At 38.7% G+C, this 22,630-nt stretch overlaps 1 protein-coding gene and 1 long non-coding RNA gene across 2 annotated transcripts in view; one reads left to right on the top strand and one right to left on the bottom strand.

Moving 5' to 3' along the window:
- Positions 1–980: 980 nt before the first annotated feature.
- The window catches only part of CLCA4 (chloride channel accessory 4), a 33,380-nt gene continuing 11,730 nt past the window's right edge, over positions 981–22,630 (bottom strand). Inside the window, 12 exon segments of the mRNA XM_032494731.1 lie at positions 981–3,122; positions 3,480–3,713; positions 4,633–4,803; positions 6,740–7,007; positions 7,621–7,836; positions 10,481–10,587; positions 11,881–12,058; positions 14,698–14,925; positions 16,966–17,184; positions 17,514–17,612; positions 17,614–17,692; positions 19,221–19,329. Coding sequence (XP_032350622.1) covers positions 2,698–3,122; positions 3,480–3,713; positions 4,633–4,803; positions 6,740–7,007; positions 7,621–7,836; positions 10,481–10,587; positions 11,881–12,058; positions 14,698–14,925; positions 16,966–17,184; positions 17,514–17,612; positions 17,614–17,692; positions 19,221–19,329 — 2,333 coding nt within the window. The 3' untranslated portion in view covers positions 981–2,697.
- LOC116668129 lies at positions 2,751–12,523 on the top strand. Its single transcript, XR_004325202.1, has 2 exons — positions 2,751–2,888; positions 11,723–12,523. It is a non-coding gene; the product is annotated as an uncharacterized LOC116668129 (long non-coding RNA).

Below are 22,630 nucleotides of genomic sequence, written 5' to 3'. Positions count from 1 at the left end.
GTCTGGCAGCCTTGCCCTTCCCAACTCCATGTCCAACTCCTTCTCAAATGCTGGTCTGCTGACTTGTCGTGATCCCAGACCCGCCACAAGACACTTGGCAACGAACTCACAAAGGTGGCAGCTATGCAGAGGCAACAGTCTCCCACAACTTCTGCACCAGCCCTCTCATGGTCACAGGCCAGGTCTTGGCCTTCTTAGCTTCCAACATCCAACACTGAAAACCAACTCCATTGCTCCAGGGAGGCTTGTTAGTAACTTTCTTTCTGATTCTCTGATTCTTTCTTCAGTTCTTTGCTGCCCCAATTAACCCTGTAATAAACTCTCAATTCTGTAATGTCTATGGCGGTTCTGACTGCCAGATGGAAGCCTGACTAATACCATCACTGGTTGTTTCAGTGATCTAGTGCTATGGACCAAACCATTTGAAAGCTTAGTGATTTAAAACAAACACCATTTTGTCTTCTCCGTAATTCTGTTGGTTTACTGGGCTTAAATAGGGGATTTCTTTGCTGATCATGCTTGGAGGCTAATGACTGCAAAGAGAGTCACCTTGAGATGTGACTGGGAAGCAGGGATAGTTAGGCCTCATTCATTCTCTGTATGGTTTTGGGGACCCCTCCCGTGGTCTGTCTATCACCAGGGCTGAATTTTGTAAATGGCAGCTCAGGGTTCCCAAGAACACAAAAAATAGCATTGTCCATCATTTCTGCTCCTTTCTATTAATTAAAGCAAGGCACTGTGGCCATCCCATACCCTAACATGGGAGGCAACTACACAAGGCCATGAACAATAGGAGCTGTGGATCTTTAGAAATCCTTTTGGAGATTAGCTACCAGACTTTCCTGTTAGAGCTGCAGCAGTCCTGGCTCACTTCACAGCTACTTTGAGCTGTGCGCTTCCGAGTCCCATTTTATGCTGGCGTCATAGTGCATGCTCATCAGGCACTGTGGTTTGGGTCCTGCCATTTACACGTGCTCTGTTACACCAGCCAACACCAGGTAACATGGGTAGGAGCATGAGAAAGTGGTTTCCTCAGTCCTGGCTGAATAGCTGAGGTTGTGAATGTACACCACCCTTGGTCCCATAGCTTGGATAGACCCCTGCAGGCAGATACTTAGCTTGTGACACTGCCAACTGCCCACCTCCAGGGGCAGCAGCCAGTTAGATGGTTGCTAATGTGGTCTCTTTTCTCTTCAGGAATCCTGCTGTCACTCGAACCTCTGGGGTTGACTAGGGGCTGTCCTTCCCCACACTGGCCTCCCTCTTTCTTTACTGGGAAAGCTTAGATTTATTCCTGGAGCTAGATGTCCTGTCAGAGGTGATGGTGCCCAGGTTTCATTTCCAAATCTTATATTTTCTTGGTAACTAGATCAACTATTAGACCATGAATAGTGAGTGCTATATGGCTACAATGGAAAACCCATGCAGAAGCTTTACGCCAGAGGTGCTCTCACTACTTTATCCTGGACTGTAGACAGGGCGAGCTTCATGGGCATGAGACCTGTGCATTTGCACAGAGCCCCATGCTTAGAAGATCCTTGTACCTGGTGTAATGCTTTGCTGTTGCTGTTGTGAAATTCTTATTAATTTTTGAACAGGGGCTCCTCATTTTCATTTTGTACTGAGTCCTACACATTTTATAGCTTGTTCAGAATACAACAATGGTAACCATTTAGTTATTTTTCTGATTCTTACTAATGCACAATTAGCTACTTGATGTAGTCCTGAAAATAGATCTAAATCAAAGCCTGCCCTGGAAGGGGAGAGCCTACAGCCGAGTTCCACCAGAGCACAGCTATTGCCCCAGAGCATCAGGGAGGGTACTATAGGCTAGCAGGCTTTGCCTCCAGAGCTGTGTGGTTAGTGGGTGGGAAGGACACAGGGAAAGTCTGGCTGTTGTATGTTATTTATTATTTCTAATATGGAATTCAAGGCTTTTTCCCCCTCTCAATAAAAAGCCAGTTGCCCTACACTTACATCTTTTCTGTTTTCTTCATGTTTACCTGCACATTCACAGCCTTTAGCACTGGCCAAGCAGGTGCCAGCCCACTAGCAGAACCAATGGTGCTGACAGAAATTCCGTCTCAACAGCACAGTCCCCAAATGCCCTACTGCCCAGGTCAATTCCCAAGGAATACTACGGGAATAAAACCCGCATTCCCAGTCATCAGGGGTCTCAACTTATTTCCTCTTCCCAGCTTCCTTAATAGTGTCTTCCATATCAATGAGGTCCAGTAAATGTGCTTTTATTTACATTGTGTATAGTAGTATATAACTTAAGACTTTGGGCAAAAATAACAAAATCAATTTATGCTCGAAAGTACCAAGACAAAGTTCATTCTTCTCATATATTGTTTATTTGCTTTCTTACACTTGTATTTTGGCTAGTCTGGTAGACGACTTCAACTTCTTGATGAAATCTGAATTTTTGTAAAGAAGTTTTGTGTCAGATAATACACAGCCAGGTATGAATAGGGGAAAAGATCTTTATTCATCACCTTTTATGATTAAATAATAATAAATACAATTATTTAAATTTAATGTTGATTCACAATTTTTCAAATACCTCTGCATGTTTATATTTAATCTAAGTATCCCTTCTAGAACTCTTAAAGTCATTTTTTTTTACGAGTTCATGATCACACATGACAAATTTTAAAATTCAGAAACGTCTGTCACTTTTGTTGTTGATGTTTTTTAAAACCCTGTTCTAGGTCTACTAGAATTTTTTTTCTTGCTTAAGATACAAATGGTGGTGCTCAAAACCACAGCAACAACGACCACAGAGCCAACTACTGACAGCACCACGGTAGAAACGCTGACTCCGGAATTAGGGCGACTGTCATCAGGATGCAGAGGATCTTCATCTGCCTGCGGAACAAACAAAGGTACTTGTGCAATGTTGGATACTTTTGATGTCAGATTGCTTTTATCCACACTCTGAATGGCAATGAATATGTGCGTTGCATTTTCTTCTGAGATGTTTCCTGGTTTGAATGCAAAGGTTTCCTTGGAGTTGGCCTCGTTTGGTAACAGATCAGTAGTATTTACTTGCAGAGCATCATCAAAATTGTCTCTTAGATCCAGGATGCTTCCACTTGTTCTTATGATATACTGTTGAACTAAGAAAAAAATTACATGTAGTTTAGAAACTAGAGTATACCATGTTAAATTTTTTTATTAATTTTCCTCAAAAATGTTGTTTAGTTATGCCAAGCTTATACTCGTATCCAGAGCCAATATTTATCTTTCCATAAAAGCTGAATTCTGATTTTTAAACTCAACCAAATGCTACCTTCTTTGTATGAAAAGTGGTAGCAGGTTAAAATGTATCACATTTGATGTTTCAAAACATAAGGTTATAAAATTAATACTTTGCTGAGCTATCAATTATAAATTATTTTCCTCTCACACACCCTTACACCCTTACTTTTGAACAAGTTTCTCTTAATCAACATTGCATAACATTTCATCCTTACCTTTTCCAACATCAAAATTATCTCCTGGTGCGGTCCACGTTAGCCTGATCTCATCCTCATCTGATGTGGCTTCAAGGTCTGTGATTTGACTTGGTGGGTACAGGTCAGGTAAGGAACCAGCTGGAACATTTGAAACCACAAACGCACCTCCTGTTGCTGTTCTGGTGAAACTCTCCAAGTTTGTCTGAATGTCTTCATCAGTTTCAGGTCTTGGTGGATTCCCTTCAATGTTTCCTGCATTAAAAATTCTTGGTATTAAATGTGCAAATCTATACTAGTATTTTCAGAACTCAGTGAATTGTATTTCCTAATCCACATCTTTCCCCTTTTTTTCTATATACACAGTCATATTTTACTAATTTTGGTGACAAGGTCATAAGCGTGCAATTGATGGAAGAATTTTTTCTTTAGCATCCTGACCAGGGAGGGTGTTGTAGGGTAGAACTGGATGATGATCGCTTTGGAATTAAGGCTGCACTGAATGGGAATATTGGCATATATTTCAATATGTGCTTTAAAAATCAAGGGATTGCTTCTCAAATTATCTCCAAGCTGAGAATAAATCTGGGGAAATTGCTGACGGTTCTCTTCCAACCACTTCTTCCCTGCTGCGAGTGCTAAGGAATAATATTTCAGGTTATTTTCCAATTGCCAACAGAAAGCCCCTAAAAGTCGCAAGATGAAGGACAAGACAAAGGAAAGCTAACAAAGAATGCTTGTTTAATCCTTACCATCACCTTCCACTGCACATTGTTTTTCTTTTGACTCAATAAAAACTTTCCAAATAAATGTTTACTTCTGTATGTATCTTTTGCAGCATATGTAATCTGAAGGATAAATTCTACCACTAGCTTATACTTAGGTATATAACATTAGCCTGCTTCCTTCATCCTGAGCCGAAAATGTGGCATATTATTGTTGCTATAGGGAAGATGCTCTGAACTAATATAATAATGCCTGACATTTTTTGAGCGCTTACTAGATGCCAAACGCTGTACCAAAGCTTAGGCTGACTTGGAGGCAAACTGTAGCTTGAGAACTTCATTCCAGAAATGGGGCTATCCTTTGAGTTTTAAAGTATTTGAAGCCTTCATTGTATCAATTCACAATTGCTCAAGCCAGCACTGGGTTTCAGATATTGCGAGTTACTCACCATTCACTACCCAGCCTGGTATATACGCAGCTCTGTTCGGCGGATGCCTTAAGTTTCGTGTGACAGCACTGTCTCCTCCATGAGCCTGCACTTTTAAACTGTATCTGCCGTTCTCTGAATAGGCTGTAAAGTATCTTGAGTATACCCCATCATCCTTGAAAACATCAGCACCTTGTTATAGAAGTGAAGGAATAAGTTACTACTGTAAAGAAAATGAGAAATTTAAGCATTTTCTAAGCCAAGCATGTGGCCTTTGTAAGCATATCCCCTTGATTGGGCCCCCTGTTTTGTGATTGACCCCTTGGGGAATATTTCCATTATGCTCTGCCATCCAATATCTTATTGAATTCATTCCCTTGAGTTATTTTATGTATGTATGCACAAAATAATATATATGATTTTTTCTAAACTGAGTTTTATAAAATCAAAGTAGAGTTGATTTACAATATTATATCAGTGTCAGGTGTACTGATATTTCACACATCCTCACATACCGATGGCTGTGTATATGTGATAAATACCTTCATCTTATCGACTTACATGCAGGTATTATAGTACTCTTTCCATTTCTCTGCCAAATAGTTTGCTTACAGCTCTTACTTTAAACATAATTACGTCATCTCTCTACTCAAAGGAAAAGGATCTCCACTAAAGAGAAAGTGTCTTGCAGAGGATTTAATTCTCACTACAGTCACTTACAAATTACTTATTTTGACTTATCTTCAACCGCTCCTTTTTATATTTAATCCTCACCTCTTACTCTGTGATTCATTAAATTTTTGGTTTGACAGTGGAAAACCCCATCCATTGTTAGAATAAACATTTGGGGGAGCTCAAGAATACTGTATCATAAGGACACTTCTTCAGATCACCAATACTAGAGTCATTTGTTAAATTACAAACCCATTTCTCAGGGGGTTTAATACTCCAAGGGGTATGTTCCTGCAGTGAGGTCCTTGAGCCAACAGCACCTGCATCTTGTTGGATCATGTTAGGAATGTCTATCTCTTAGACCCCCTAGAGTAGGCCCAGCATTCTGCATTATAAACAGCCCTCCAGGTCGTTCCCTTGCACACTAAAGTTTGAGAACACCTGCTCCAAGTCATTGTCAAACACCAATACTTTCTTTGGTAAAGGCATTCCAAATTAGCTAAGTAGTCATCAGGTTTCATTTGAGAAATTTCATTTCACCTTGAGAAATGAAACAAGATGCTGGAGTTCTGATGTAGCATCAGTGCGTGAGGGAAAAGCAAAGGGTCACAGGATAGTTTAGGAAAATATTGTCACATCAGATGATGGTACTGAGGTGAACCAAAGAACAATTTTGCCTTCTAAATTTTTCACAGGGCCAGCTATAGTTGATGGTAGGATTATAAGCTGACTGATTTAATTACATTGAAAACAAGCTGACAGAAAATTCTGACAACTCAGAAGATTGTTGATATGGTAATTTCCTTGCTCAATGATCTCTCAAAAGAAGGTTTAGTTCCCAGAATAATCCAGAGTCTGGGAAAAGGTCTTTAAGTACCATTCACTCACACAGACCAAGGAGATAGAGCATGACCAACGCGGTATGTCTTGTTTCCTTCCAGTCAGATCTGGTATCTGATGATGCCCCAGTGACATCCCCTCCTCTCTTATGGCAGGTCTGCCTGCCCTTGGGCCTCAGTTCCCAAGACTATCGGTGCACTTTTTTCCCCAGCTGTTGGGAATTGCTCCTGCCTGTCACCTCTCCCCTGCCAGGGGCCCAAACTGTACCGCTTAATTCCATATTGTTGCTGTTTCACTCTCTCTGGCCAGACTTTTTTTGATGATGTGCCCCTAAGAAACACTTGTTCAGAATTCTGGATGCTGCACTCAATCTCCTGAACAAGACTTTCCTATCTGGTGATAGACATTGGTCGTCTAGATGACAAGCAGTAATCACAGTTAATAACATTTATTGAGTCCTTACAATGTGCAAGATACTTGCAAAACCCTTTTTAAGTTTCACCTGGAATTTGCACCAATTCTGGTGCCTGTCCCTCTGACCCACACTGCCACAGGGACCCATAGCATATCCTGAGTTATGGAAATATAGGCTTATGCAGAAAAACCTGTGAATTACCTGCACCGTTATCCAAAAGTTCCAAAACTTCTGTTTTCCCACTCTGTGATTCAATGACAGCAGTCACATTGGCTCCAAGAATGGGTAAATACCCTTGTAGAATTTCTGCATAAACAATCATTGGGCTGGGGAAGCTGTTTGTGTCTTTATTCATTTTAGCATTCATTGTGATTGGAGGCACGGAAGAATTTGCTGCCCGAGAATTTACTGTTACAGTTAATATTTCTGTGTCTACTTTTGCTTGAAGGCTGTAAGTCCAAACACCCACCTAAAAATTTAATGGAAATGTATTAAGTATCCAAGATCAAAGTATTTTCTGGATTTCCACTTTCTGACTCTAAAATAAATTTTGTAAGTTTGTTGCAGGATAAACAGGGTTTTGAGAGTTTTGAGGTTTTTGAGGGAAAAAGGATGAAAGTTGAGGCAGTTTGGACAGAACATCCTGACTATTGTCATACCTGGTATCCAAACTTTATGAAATCTCAGTTGGGAAAAATAAATCTTGGAAAGTTGGCCTTGGCCTTGGCCTTGGCCTTATTTGTTGATCTCGAAGTCCACAGATTCTGTGATCTGGTAGTACTAAGAAGTGACTGTGTAGTTGTCTACACAGCAAGCTGCACAGACTCTTACCACATTGCCTCCTCGAAGTTATTCCGAGTCTACCTAATTTTTCCCCTTCTCTTCCTTTCTCCTAATGCATAAGTTCTCTTTTTTTTTTCCTATCACCAAAATTTTCAGGACCATATATGCATAGAAAGTACATTCTATCTTATCTTAATTTTGAAATGATACAAGTATTGGCACCTATATTTATGATATTAAACAATGTGTTTTCACCTATAAAACAAATTTGCAAGGACATCTAAAAGCTGATTGTTCACCTTTGCATTTCCTGGAATATTGAGGTAGGCCATTTTGGAATCTGTGTCCACTGTGAAATTTTCCATCGGTGTTCCATTGGGATCCCAGAGGGAAATAGTGGGAGATTGTTGGTTCCATGTGATGAGAAAGAATGTGTCCTTTCCCACAGTGCTGTCAATTACCACAGTGCCATTCATCCAGGCATTACTGTTGAGTTTTAATCCCTTACTTTCAAGCTGTTAAAATATATTAAAAAATTAATGAATGGAGAAGAGAGCAATTTTATTCTGTTTACTTTTTACCATGGTTTTTAATTTCTTCCCTGAAAACAAACTTAAATATGGCATACTCCTATAGTCTTGTGAGTGCCCTGAATGCTGATTGGGATGTGACAGTTGTCAGTCAGAACAGTTGTCACTGACAGTCACTGACAGTTGTCAGTGTGGAAATATAAGGACTGAGAACAGGACAGGGATAATAAAAACATTAGAGCGGGAGAATGGGTTTCACAGTTGGAGATATGGCCCTATTTTTATTTTCCCATTTGTCTTGGCGAATCCCCACCCTAGGATTCGGCGTTAGAGGATGAAACTGCCTCTGAGGAGGTTAGCTATAAGATATGTGTGTGTGTGTGTGTGTGTGTGTGTGTGTGTGTGTGTGTGTGTGGTGCCCTCAGCTTATCATTTTCATGATGACCTAAAAGAAAACACTTAGTGACGGTGGCTAGAGGATTTGAGTAGAGACACAGTAAGGGTGGAATTCAAGAGAGAACATCGGGACTAGCAAATAAGACAAGCACTTAGGGATATCTTTCCTGATGTGAAATCTTGAAATAATTTTTCACACATTATAGAGCATGTAGCACCGGACAGTAATCATGTCCAACAAGAGTGGAAAGAGGGTAAACTGACATCTATGAAGGTTGGAATCCTGAGAAGAGAAGTGAAAGATAGGACCTTTCTGAGAGGAGTTTAAAGGAAAGTTTTTCAAGTCTTTGTGGACAGCTCTTAGCAAGGAGAGCCAGCTTTATTGACTGACCAAGAAAGTGTTTTCTCCAGATGTGTCATTTCCAGAATGATGGGGAACCCCACTTCTATTCCAACCCAGTCTTAAACCAAAGATACCTTTACACCAATGCTGATAGAAGAGCATAAATTGTACCACTGAAACATGATGGCAATGACAAATATCTTACTCTATGTTAAATGGACATATCTTTGAGTGAACAAAATATTATTATTGACTGAAATTTGAATGTAAATGACTCCTTAAACCTCCCCATCAGGAAAGTGTAGCAAAGCTAGAAGGCTTTGTCTACATAGCAGTACTATGGGAAAATAGCTAAATAAAGAGTGAGATGCAACCTTTTCTCTATCTTCCGGCACCACCATCCAAATCCAAGTTCCCCTCCACTCAGGTTGTTACCGTATACCTCTACCTTGTCACTCTTCTCACCCAAGACGTACTCATCATGTCCATCAGTCCAGATAACCTTTTGAAAACTTTGCTTTCTTTCTGTAATTTCTCTATTTAAGAAACTGCCAGTATTTTAAATGATGGGAACAAAACTTTATTCCTCCTTCTTTTGCGCTGTTTATAAAGTCCATTCTCAAAACTTTGAGCACCTCCTGCGTGAGAATGTCTCATCTGCAGCTGATTTCCCACTCTCTGCTCTTCTATTTTAAAAGTTCTTTTGGTGTATTCCACTTTAATATATCACCATCCACTCAAAGTTACCACAGGTAAAACAAAGACAAAATAATATCCTCAGAATCACATCTCTCACCTTACTTGTCAATTTTAGACAATTGTATCATCAGTCTCTCAGTCAACCAGGTTGAAACCCTCAGAAATGAGCTTTATCTTCCTTTAATTTATTCTCTGTACGCTGCCAAGCTAAATCTGAGACCAATTTTTAATTTGATTATAGGTTGAACTACAGACAAGATCTCCAAACCAATCTGCAATATTATTCTAACCTTGCATCCTGTAACTTCTGTCCTCCTCACTGTTAGAGAGTAGAGGCAAATAGGTTTGTTTAGATGAATATGGCAAGTTTTAATGTAGGCAGTGATGTGAATTGGGAGATGGAAGACAGATGACTTGGCAAAAAGTGACATGATATAGACTTAAGTTGGAATGGATGTGGAGAGAAACAGAATTTTGTAAAATATATTTTAAAGGAGGCATACTGTGTTGACATTTTGCATGGGACACAAACAAAGAAGAATCAGTTTACTCGAGGTTTTTGAAAACATAAATAACAGAAAATGCTTGTGTTATTGGAACACAGAAGAGAAAGGGAATTGAGGTGAACAAAGAGAAGAGGGGTGAATAAAATAAAAAGCCAGTGAAGAAGTGATTGAAGAGGTAAGACAAACCGTAGGCTTGTCGCTATGCACTGATTATTCACTCTCTTTCTCCTGACAAATTTATTTCCAGGATATAATTCTTCCGTTTCCAAACCAGGTTCTTGAGTTCACTTATCTAATTTAAATCTATTTTGTAGTAGGAGAGGGAAATCTTGGAAGCATGAGATTTTTTTTAATGCATTCATAGAAGAATGGATGCTGGATTATTGAACAAAGTCTATTTTTGGTGGAAAATTTAACAATATTAGGTTTTGATGTTATCCTTTAACCAAACCCTATGGAAACAGAAAAAAAAAAAACCACATCTGCTATTTCACTGCTTATTTCACAATTTCGCTGTTTAATTTGGTCCTATCTAAAGGATAATTTCTATTTCAGATTTTTAATTTTAATTAAAATTTTATTTGAGAAAGATATATAACTCAAAACTTATAACAACCAGATTATTACTATTTTTTTTGCTATTGCTAAACGCAAACACAAAAACCCAAGGACTGGGAACTCTGACCTGAAGGGACTGCTGGGAAGCACCGGTGTTTCCTGATGTAAGGGCAGCAAAAGAATCGATGAGGCCATTGTTCTCGGCTACATCCGAAGCATAAAAGTGGCTTCCCCCTAAAATGTAAATATATTAACTAGGCTGCTTTTCAGAAAATGAGTGTTTTTCACATTTTAGTGATTAATAAGGTAACAGGATAAACAAAATCATAGTTTCAATATGTATTATCAAAATAGACCAAAATCAGATAGATGTGAAGATTAACTCACAAGTGTTAACTTTAAAATGTCACACCTGGAAAGTGTAAGCTACTTTTAAAGCCCATGTATAGAAATCATCCTGGCTGAAATGCATGAAATAATCAGAGAAGATGTTACAGTTTCACGTTCTAAAGCTCACAGACTTCACATAACCCTTTAGGGGGATCATTCACTTCCATTTAAGATACATTTCTGACAGTGTCAGCTTTCAGGTTTTCCAGCACAAGTGGATCAGAATCAGAAAAGCAGAAAGGTTAAAGAGCTTTTATATTGAGGTACCCTGACAACAGCTGGCAATGAGGAGACCGAAGAATGGTAAGCAACAGAAATAAGTCCAAAAAAGGACTACTCTAGGGGGAATACTTGGGACAAAAATATTTCACAGTGGCAATGAAAGTACTTTGAAATGATGGGAGTTTGTACAATTAAGCATTAAAAAGCAAGCGTATATTTGGTAACACTGGAGGTCAATTCACAACAATAACTGATATTCATAATGTTATGAATTATGTATTCTCTACTATGTTTAAGAAGGCACTGAAAACATGTAGTCCATTTTCATCATGTCTCTGTCTAAGATAATAGCTATTGTGTATTTAATCTAGAAACCTTGTTGTTACTATATTTACTCAACCTGAGCTTCTGTTAATCTCACATCCTTTAATCCACAACCTGGGCTCTCTGGTCTCATGGATTTCCTACTATCCCTCAACATTCTGTGCATTGTCATCTCAATGTGATTTTCTTTCTTTTTTTTTTTTTTTTTACTCATAACCTGATCATCTTCTCTCACTCCTCTTTCCTCCAGAAAAAGTCAACATTTTGTTCAAGATAAAGCTCAAAAGTCACCTCATCTCTCAGGCCTTCTTTCCCTGACTCTGTACAACCCTGGAAGAATTAGTGCCTTCCTCTGCTCACACAGTGCTTGCCTCCTACGTATGTCTCCTATCTGATTATGCTGTCTGATTAGTAGTTTCATTTGTTTCTCCAGCCAGGTGGACTGGGAGTGCCTTGAGATTCGGTCTGGTTTAACTCTGGTCCCAAGTTCCTGGCACAGCATCTGCAGAGCAAGACCCCAAGAGAAATTGTTGTTGTCAGCCTGTACACTTATGCATTGCTACCAGAGGACTAGAATAAGTCATGTTTTACCTGTTACGATGCTCATCTCTATGACTGCTTCATCAGCATTTTCTCCCAGAGCAATAAAATGAATGATGGCCCCACTATTTGTCACTTCTTCAATACAAGTCTTTGCAGAGCTATCTTCCCCATCAGTCAGCAGTACTATTTCAGATCCATCTATTTGGGAGTAAAGGCTTCTAATTACCTACAAATATAATTAGAGCATTATTACAGGTGTTCCTAGATCAGACAGACTTATGAAAGATTAGGAAAAAATGGACATAGAAAATAAAGTGTGCAGAAAAGAAGAGATAGCTTTTTTTTTTTTTAAATTATAGAATCATAGAATCTGCAGTCAATCACTACCAAGGGAACTTAAACATGGCTTCTTATTTTCTGTTTGCTTACTGTAAGGAATGTCTGCTCAGATGAATTTTTGCGGGAACAGGGCTGTGGAAAATCCTACTTGAGTTAAATGACAATGACATCTCAGTCTGGGGAACTCAGGGCAACCAGACACTAAAACATGATGGCAGAACGTGGCATTAAATATTTTTCTTTCTTTGAGCAGAGTGCCCCTTGACAAGCCTTCAGTGTATAAAGTCTGTTGCATATACAGCTAGATGCATTCAGTGCACTTCAAAAATAAAATAAAATAAAATAAAATAAACCCCCCTTGAAAACCCTTAACTCCAAATAGCATTGAACCAAAGAACATTAAAAAAAACACAGGTTGTTATTAAAATACTTTTTACCTTGGCTCACAGCGAAAGAGAATGTGACAGTGACTGTATGTATGTTCAAGTATAACTGAAAAATTGTGCTCTTCACTGGAATTCAACACAACATTATAAAATGACTATACCTCAATAAAAAAATAAAAATAAAAACACCAAAACAAACAACAACAAAAGATACTTTTTACCTTAATAGTGGATATCAACCCTCAAATTGCCAATAAACGTGATTACCTAAAAATTGAATATCAAAAAAAAAAAGAAGAGTCCACTTCAACTTTTTTTTAAGTTAATGATTCTAAATTAGGGAGTCCTCAGTATGCCTTTAAAGAAAAGATATGGACAGTTCTAAGCAGGTCAAGGTTAGGGATTTTACTCATATAACTTTTATTTTACCTCTAATAGATCGAACCAGAAAGCTAAGCATATTGATGGTGTTCAAAGAATACATGACATTAGTATTGAGCTCCTTTCCTTTCTGCCTGAACCAATGTTTCCTTCTCATCCTTCAAATCTTAGCTTAAACGTCTCCCTTCAGAGAGCGCCTCAGTGGCCTCTCTGCCTAAAGCTGGGACTGCCACTGTTTTCCCGGTCACTTTATCACACCACTCTGTTGAGTTCCTTTACAACACATTCTCCACAGTCTTCAATTATTGCTTTATAAAATTAATTGATTGGTTGATTTTTGATTAATGTATTATTTGTTCCCCACTGAATTAGCAAGCAAGCTTTGCTTGACCCATAAATAACTTTATGTTGAATAAATTCAAATACACTATTCTTGCTCCCTGCTCCCTACTATGTTGAATAAATTAAACATGAACAACAATGCATGCTAGCTTTCACCACCCCATTATACCAATGAAGTAATTAAAGATTAGGGAAGTGATGCTTAGGGTCAGAAAGCTAGTAAGTGATAACTGGGGTTTGAACCCAGGACATCATGTTAGAAAGCTAAATGCCATGCAACGCATAAAGAGGGAGATTCAGTAGGTTTGGGAGTAGCAGGAAAATTTACATGAAGGAACAAGGACTTAGTAGTATTGGTAGAATTTCAACATGCAAAGATGGAAAAGAAAGAAGCATTTTAGGCAGAGGAATCGCACGGCAAATGTATGGAGGCTGTTAGTACACAGTGTGCTTGGAGAACAATGTGTGCAGTAAATTGGTTGGAGCATAGAGCGTTGAGAGTGGAGAACTGAGAAAAAAGGCTGGCAAGAGAGGTGAGGGCAAGTTTATCAGAGGATGAGAAGCTTTTAAATAACATCAGACTGAAGAATTAGGACTTAATTTTATAAACCATTAGGAGACAGGAGGATTTCCAAGCAGGAAAATGACATCATTAATATTAATTAATCATGGGCTCAAGATGACCATTTGGATAAAAACAAGGCTCACAGCAATAGTTATTATGAATTATATGTTTACCTTAGAATATAATGCATATTGTCTTAAGTATGAACACGAATCATTTCACTTAAGTCTCGTAATAATCCTATGAGATGGGCATTCTTATTTTCCTATACTTTATAGTTAAGGCATTGAGAGTCCAAAGAGACGGAAAACTTTTCTTAGATCACATAGCTAGTGAGTAGTAGAGCCAGTGCTCTGATGTCAAAACGCATGTTCCGACCAGTACTCCTTACCCTGAGTGTAACTAACAGTTCCTGCTACCTCTGCTTTGACGGATAAACAGTTTCCCTAACTGAATGTCTCAGAAACTAAAACAAGGGTTGGCCTAAAGTGGAATCATACCATATAACTTGCTTCCTTGCCTTAAAATTTGGTGACTTTTGCTGCCCAAGCACTGTTACTTCTTTAACTAACATTTATTAAGCACTGATTACTGCATGGTAACAAGACACCGTCTCTGACCTTGTTTGACTTATATTCCAGTGGAATTTTAATAGTTATTTACTCACCCATTAATTTATTCACTTTTCATTGATCCAATCAAAATTGGCAAGTGACTTTTTTTTCTATATGCTTATATCTCTGCTTCTTAGAATTAGTTACGTTAAAATTAGGGAGCAAGTATGTGCAGCCAGCGCTTACAAAAATGTTCTAATAATAAACAAACAGACTATACTTGAAGTACGATTTTCACCTGAAATCCTGTTCTAATTCCAGAGCAGATGGAGGTTCCTCCACCAGCACGTGTAGGTAAACTCTCCAAGAGCTTGTTTCTTTCGCTGCTGCTGCTTATTTGGATTAGATTGCTTATGATGCTTGCAGAACTATCAAAGTGCACCATCCCCACCCAGGATCCGTTTTCAACGGTCTGCAGCAGGAAATGTTTGGCTGCTTGATTCATTCGGTTTAGGCGGTTATAATTCTGAATAAAAAAGAATAAGAAAAGCAAACAAGTAGTTTTTCATTGGAAAACAATAGAAGATCACATAAGCTGAGTGAACGAAATATCTACTTAAAGATTTTCTATCAATAGTAATGGTATTATTAAAGAAAGCATTTTTTCAATTGATAAAATTTAAAAATATAGTTTTGTTTATCATGGGACTCACATGTTTAATATAGTAAGGAACGGAGGGTTTTAACTAGAGCAGATTCTTGGCTTCTAAGCACCCGAATTAGAGCTGTAGGTAGGATGGGGGTTGGATTGGCATTGAGGAATGATGACTCACACCTTAGAGACTGCCTAATTCCCCTTGGGATCCTCTGTTCCAGTTGTATCAAGATGAAACTACTCTCCGGGTCCCACAGTATCAAACCAGATTATCATGGACTCTACCTAGGGACTGAAATCTCCCCATCCCCTGGCCACTACACGACCCAAAGATGAAACTTACTCTAAATGCTGAGAGACTCCATCCCTACCTTACCTATTTCCTCTTCTGATCTCCCTCTGTATTTCCAGTAGTGGATTAATTGGAATTGGTTCTTTGGTATTCCATTAAGACTCACGTCCCTGTCTCCTAGGATGTACACTTCATTCATTTGTCTTTTATCAGTGCCTCAATACCAGCTGATCTGTAGTACCTCTTCCCAACACATGCCCAAATTTTCCTCTGAACTCCCTAAAACCAAATCACAGTGAGGAACTTCTACACCCCCATCTTTGAGGGTTCTCCCTACCGCTTTGCTTTCCCTTTAAACTTGGCTCTGTCTAGGGGAAGCTACTTGTCTTCTCCCAGTCAAGAACCTCATCTCTCCCCAGTGACACTTCCTAGAACACGTTCATGTGCTGGTGTCCAGCACACTGATGCTCTTTCTGAAACCCTGTCTATTATGGATTATTTCATTCAGCTGTACCATCCTCTGCCCTTTCCACTAACCATCCAACCCCCATTTGTTGAAGACATTATTCCTGATCTTCAGCATGCTCTGTTCTCCCTCAAATATGCCATCCTTCTGGGTACCTTAATCACATTACATCTGCTAATTTGTTGTCAATTCTTTTCAACAATTATTTATTGAGTGCCTACATGTGGTAAACCCTATTCTAGGCAAAAGCAATACAAATATGAATGACTGCTTCAAGTCCTAGGTGACCCAGTTCCTAGGGAAAATGGCTCCAAGTCCTAGAGGAGGTCCCACTATAGTGGAAAAGAAATGTGTAATTTCAATATAATATATAGATAATAATAGAAGTTTGCACAGGTCATTGTGGGAGATCTGCAGAAGGGCTATTAGCCTCGTCTGGAAGATCAGACCATGTCCTGGAGGAAGTGAGTGCCTACACAAAATTTTGAAAGATGATTGTAAGTTAATTCATGATGGGAAACAGAGAGAAAATTTTCTCTGTTCAGCTATGAACTATATGGATCTCTATTCCTAAACCCTAGTACAATGTCTACCATCCACTTAATGAGGGTAGAAGGAATGAGTAGCTGAATCTGGCCATATCTTCTTTATGGTGATGCTTTTTCTCTATGTCTTTGAGCATAAAGAGGTAATTCATATATATGATGCACATAAGATAAAGTCATGTTAAGAATTCTTCTGGTTAGTCTTGTTCCTTAATTTGGGATGGAGTTCAGAAGCCTCCCAATCTGTTCTGTCCCCATGCCCATCAAGCATTCCCAGTACATAAAGGGAGCAAGGTCAGGAAACATCTCTGTATTTCAATCTCTAGTTCTGCTCTTCTAACAAAAGCTTTACTAAGGGGCCTAAAATTGCTCCTCAATAAACTCTCCATTTTCTGGAAAAAATAGAGATTTTTGTACTAGGTCCTTCTAACTCTATTGCCATCCTTCTTTCATTATAATATTCATTGCCCCTTTGAGATCAAGGTCACAGAAAGTGATGGCATAAGTACCACGCAACTTAGAAGAACCCAGGTGTAGGTAGCAGTCAGTGTTCTTAGACATTCAGTGCTCTGTCCCTACAGCCAGGAAAAATGGACCCCTGAACTTACTAGCATGCTTCCAGACTTATCAAGAACTAAGCACACAATTCTTTCCTGGATCTTCAGCAGCGAGAAGACAGGTGGAGGAGGTTGTGTCACCATTGCTGTTGTGTTTTTAAAATCCTCAGAATTGCTGATCACCTCCCATGTGCTTCTAGAATCGCACATTTTGTTTTGTAGGCTTGGAGCTTCTCGGTTATGGTTTTTTTCATTACAGAATTCAACGACCTATATGTTAATAAAAATAATCTTTATATACAATGCATTTGAAAACTCAACTACAAATCTGAAAAAAATCAAAAATCTATTCTCCAAGTGTGTTGTTTATTGAATGAAATATGATTCACTGAGGAAACCTATAATAGTAAGATGATTTTTCATTAATAGTAATAATGGTTAGCACTAGTTAAGTGCTTTACTGTGCGCCAGTCAATGTTCAAAGGACCCTTTATTAATGTATCTAATCCCTCAGGTCACCTGCACAGATATTTTATAAACATGATAACATATCCTTTGATTATAAATATCCAGTCTGAAGTAATGGTTGGCATACTTACAGAATCAATACTTTGCATAAACATTATGGATGCCTTTTCAGTTTGATATTTATCAGGGAAGAACTGACAATCTTTTTCATACAGTTTTGTCTTAGAATCAGGTTTTGCATCTACTAGTTATACAGCTGTCCCCTTGGCACTTGTAAACTCTGTTGATACCGGTAATACCTGTGGAACACCTGAAAATAAATGACAGTTAGTCTTTAAGGCAACCTAATCATCAACAGTTTTTGAAAATCATAAGTGGTCTTTATATCAAGGTTTTTAATAATGATCTTTATCAAGATTTTTATTCTTATTTGTATACCATACACTTCCTATTTTGAGAGCTAAGTTTAAGGGTTCTATCAGGGAACTTATCTGTTTTTCAAGAAATTTCAGAGGGAAATTTTGAGTGGGCTACCCAGTATATGCAGTGGCTGAGTTCTCTGTGGGAATTAAAGCCCCAGCTGTCCTTATGCTAATGGATCCGTAGGCTCCCCTTTCCCACACGTCTCTCCTAGTAGGTAAGTGCACTGCAGGCACCTGCACAAGGCAACCTGTGAAATCACTTACTCTAGGTACCACTTTACCTAAGGCTCTTTGTATATTTCTTATTCAAAGAAGATATCCTCAAAGAATAAAGTGTTGCATAGCTACAGGTTTTTTGATTATTCAATGAGCAGTTTTATCCAAAGTGAAATGTGGCTTGAAGGAAAGACTGGGGTACTGCCTAGGGTGGTAAAGACTGGTGGAGGGATTTCAAGCTTGTGTTTTATTTCGTGGAATTGGCCACAAGTGGCAGTGATTACCATAAATATGCTGGAATGTGACTGTATCTCATCTTTTCAATGTGCATCCAGTTCAAATTCAAAAAGCAATGACTAGATTTCATTCAGTAATTTATGGAGTCTTCTAAATATATGCATGCCTTTATTGCCTCAAAACTCAGCGAATGTAATGATGTTATCTGTATTAACAATCATGATGAATATTCTTTGGCAGAGACTTAGACATTTAGGTGAATGCAATGTAAACAAATGTAATCAACACAATAGTCTTTAAAATAAGCATCCTGCAAGTTGGCGCAGTGGTTCTGAGGAAATTCAGATTTTACTGAAATTTGTATTTTTGATAATCTCCAACCCCAGCCAGGCATCTAAGATTGATTAAGCTGATGGCACCCAATTTTAGATTGATTTCCCCAAACATTCTGTTCTCTTGATCTCAGAACCAAGAGGATTGTCTGTTATTAACTGTGATGTTAGATTGGTAGTTTAACGTGAACTTTATAAATCCCAAGACATTTCTGTTTGGCTCTTTGAAGCTGGTTGATTTCCTACTCAGTCGGCATTCACACTACTCCATAAGTATAGCTATCCCTTTCTTTCTTTAGCAGCATAAATAATTTTGATCTCCTGGCACAAAGTGCAACCCTCTTCACAGAGCACTAACTTCAGCACAAATGAGTTCCAGCAACTGATGTGGAGAGGTGTAAAGATATGCTAGCTTGGCTGCAAACTGCTCTTGAAGTTATGTGTGTTTTAAATGATCAACCAGCTACTTTAAGATATATTTTTTTAAAAAAACAGGAAGGCACCATTTGTGACAAAGCATTTGTTACCCACATTGGAACAAAAATAAGTAAATGGATTTTGAAAGAAACCAGGCTAAGGAAAATCAGAAATTACTGCCTGAAGTAATTTAAGACAGTTGAAGTGGCCATGCCTTGTTGCTTCGATTTTCTTTGACGAAGCGCTGTAGAAAGGCTCATCATCATTGTACTCATCAAACACCCCCCAGCGGAGGTGGGCCCACTCGTGGACAAACAGTCTGCCTGTGGGAAAATATTTCAAACACATGATCATAATTCAAGTGACGTAATTTGTCCCTCATATATTTTAAGATGTGGGTTTTTTTTAAAATCCAGGACATTTGGGTTTTAAATAACTGCTAACATTCATATTTTTGTTTATAAAAAAGCATATTGTATTCCATTTCATTTTACTGTTATATAGCTTTTCTAGCATATTATTTTCTTATTCCACAACATGTTAAATCAACGAAACATTTATTATGTATATGCTATAGGTGGAACAGATTGGGCTTTGAGTTTTGGTTCTTGAGGGGCAAAAAGTCTCAGATATTACAGTAGTTTTTGGCTCTACAAACTCAGTCCTACCAACAACATAAACAGATATATGACGTTTGTGGTATTAAAATTTCGTAGAAGTGTGATTAGTTAAAAAATATCTATATATGTTCCTTAAAGGGTTGATAATGAAGAAGAAAAGATTGAAAAACACTGCTATAGACAATACATAATTTGGAGGGTGGGTCTAAATGCAGTAATTAATTTATAGTACTTAGCACATATAAGCATTCATTAAATGGAAACAATTATTTTTAATTATATATTCAGCACTAGGTACTAGCTACTAGGAAATATAAAGATAAATAAGATATGGTCCTTGATTAGGATAAAGATAGAAAGAGGGAGTCTGAATTAAATCGTTCTTTTCCCCTAAAAATTTCAGGGTGAGTAGAAGAATAAAGGCAAATCCAAGCTTGAAATACGGGAAGAAGAAATAAGTGGAATTTTTATTTTAGCAGTATTAGGAAAAATTCAGAGGAAATAGAAATGGAAAAAGAGAAGTTGGAAATATGCTCTGGTCTGCTACAGTCTGTGTTTCTCCAACTCAATTAACTCATGAGGCCTGAAAATAGGGAGAAAATATCAGTATCATGCAGAAGTCATGCTTCTCCTTTAAGCACTTGCCACCCAAAATGTGCTCCCTACACTAGCCATGTCAGCATCACTGGGCACTAATAAGAAATGCAGAATCTTAGATCCACCCTAGACCTACTGGCTCCAAATCTGCTTATTAACAAGATCCCTAAGTTATTCCTCTACACATCAAACTTTTAAGAACACTGTTTTTAGGCTTCCTAGGCAAATGGAGCCAAATTAGTGAGCATGAATTATATATATCCTTCAGTGTGGGAGGAAGAAGCTCCCACATCAGCCACTGTGAGAGGAATTTGGTGAATTTTAAGAAATTTAATTCGGCCTCCACCTCTGGCTCCCTTATTAGAACAGTCCACTCTCAGGCTCATTTCCTTATCAGCTCATGGCAGGTTGTCTGGCTCCCATGCTCACCTCAGTTTGCTAAAAGAATAGAATTCAGGTGCTCTGACCACACATACAAAAAGGGAACTATGTGAGGAAATGATGTGTTGATTAGCTTAACAGTAGTGATCATTTCACGACGTACATGTGTATCAAATCATCATCTTGTACCTCTCAAATGTAAACAATTTTTATCTTACAAAAGCAACCCCTTTGAGCTCAGAATTCCATTCTTATCTCTATCATTGTCCTTGTCCCCACTAGCCCTGTTCTCATTTTCAGTACCATTTCACAGCATGAGTGTGTGTGTGCTCTTAAAATCTGCTCTGTTGGCAGCCTCCAGCCATACTGAGCTGCAGCTTGGGCAGTCGAAAGGATCTTTTCAGGGACCTCCTGTTATTGCTGTTATCATTTTTATTACAGATTACATAGATCTTGAGGAGTTTCTTCTTAATTTTATTTTCCTAAAAGCCTCATTGTTTTTAAAGCACTGTTTTGCAGAATGTGGGTTTTTTTTTCCCACAAACACTTGTATCACATTATGGCAGAAACACCTGTCTAGGAGGGAAGGCGAAACTGTAAGGTATGGGGTGGGGTTAAGGTGGGTGGTATGGGAAAAGAACGAGAGCTCAGATGAGGACATTGGCTTTAGAAACTGGAGAAAAATCAGTCCTCTTCTAATACAGGTGGAGGTAGGGGGCCATGAAGGTGGACAAGATTTAGCAGTAGAGAGGAAGAAGACAGGGGCCTCTGTTTTCTCAATCAGAGCACCAGTGATGGAGTTGAAAAGACTGGCTAATGGTCTTGAGAAAAGTGGATGTTTAGAACAGCTGCTACGGGGAATGAGAAACTGAGATGAGAGGAGGCAAGTCCAAACATCATTGAGTGGCTTTGAAACTTTGTTTTTTTAAAGACACCAATTAGTTTTATATTTTTCTTTCACAATATTGGAAACATATTAACAAGAACCAAAAGAAACTGGCTGGAAATTTAGTACAGAGGTTGGGCAAGTTGAATAAAATATAAGGATGGTGAGGAAACTGAGCTGTTTATACTTGTAGTTGACATGACTGACTTTGCTGGACAGGCCAGGTAGGGAAGAAAGTACAGCTGGAAGGGCACAAAGGGCTAGAGGCGCCAAGCACAACAAACATGGTCAGGCTGACGTCTGGGGGAGAGGTCGGGTTGGAATGGGACAGGATGAGGGAGGCTTCAAGATTGGGGTGGGGAGCAGGTCCAGGCACTGCTGAGGACCACGACTAGCTGACTGTCTGACAGAGATAAGAGACAGTGAATGTTCATTGAAGGGGCAGCGGAAGAAGAAGAGGTGAGTCTGGAGAGTGTGAATCTAGGAAGGCTTCCACTGAGTACTGACATGCGGGGTGGCCCTCCTTTGACAATGGATTTTCATTTTTATCGGAAAAATAATGTGCTTTAGTTCATTTGAAACAGTGATCTTAACTTTTTAGATTGAACTAGATGAAATTTACACTTTTATAGGTAAAAACAGTCACTTAGAGGCAGGGTCATCTGGCTCAAAGGATTGGCTGAATAGTAATATCAGAAACTGACAGCCTAGGAGTGTTTTCTCTTGGCCAGAAACTGTCACCTGGGCCCCTTTCAGTTTGCCACGCATCTGCCTTCCATGGAGGGGGCATGTGATCAATTAACATTCAGGAGTGGAAAACTTAAAAATTAAAATCTAAAAAGTATTCCTTGTGAAAAACATTGACTATGGCTGTCCCATGTGTTCAGTTTTCTGTAGACACTGTGCTGAGTACAATCACGAGGAGTATCTAGTGTAATATTCCCAACAGTTCTGTAAGGTGGGAACTCCTCTAGTCACAGGAAATAAGCACAGAGAGGCTAGGTCACTCGTCCAAGGTCACACACAGCTATAGGGGAATCAGGATTTGACCCTAGGGACTCTGGTTCCAAGACTTGTACACTGAACGTGGATACAAAGCTGCTTGTTGGAATCATTCCAAAATATATGTGTTTTAACCAA

Source organism: Camelus ferus, chromosome 13 (genome assembly GCF_009834535.1).
Source record: "Camelus ferus isolate YT-003-E chromosome 13, BCGSAC_Cfer_1.0, whole genome shotgun sequence".
NCBI lineage: Eukaryota > Metazoa > Chordata > Mammalia > Artiodactyla > Camelidae > Camelus > Camelus ferus.
Note: the sequence above shows the minus strand (reverse complement) of the source record. Positions and strands in the feature narration are given on the sequence as shown.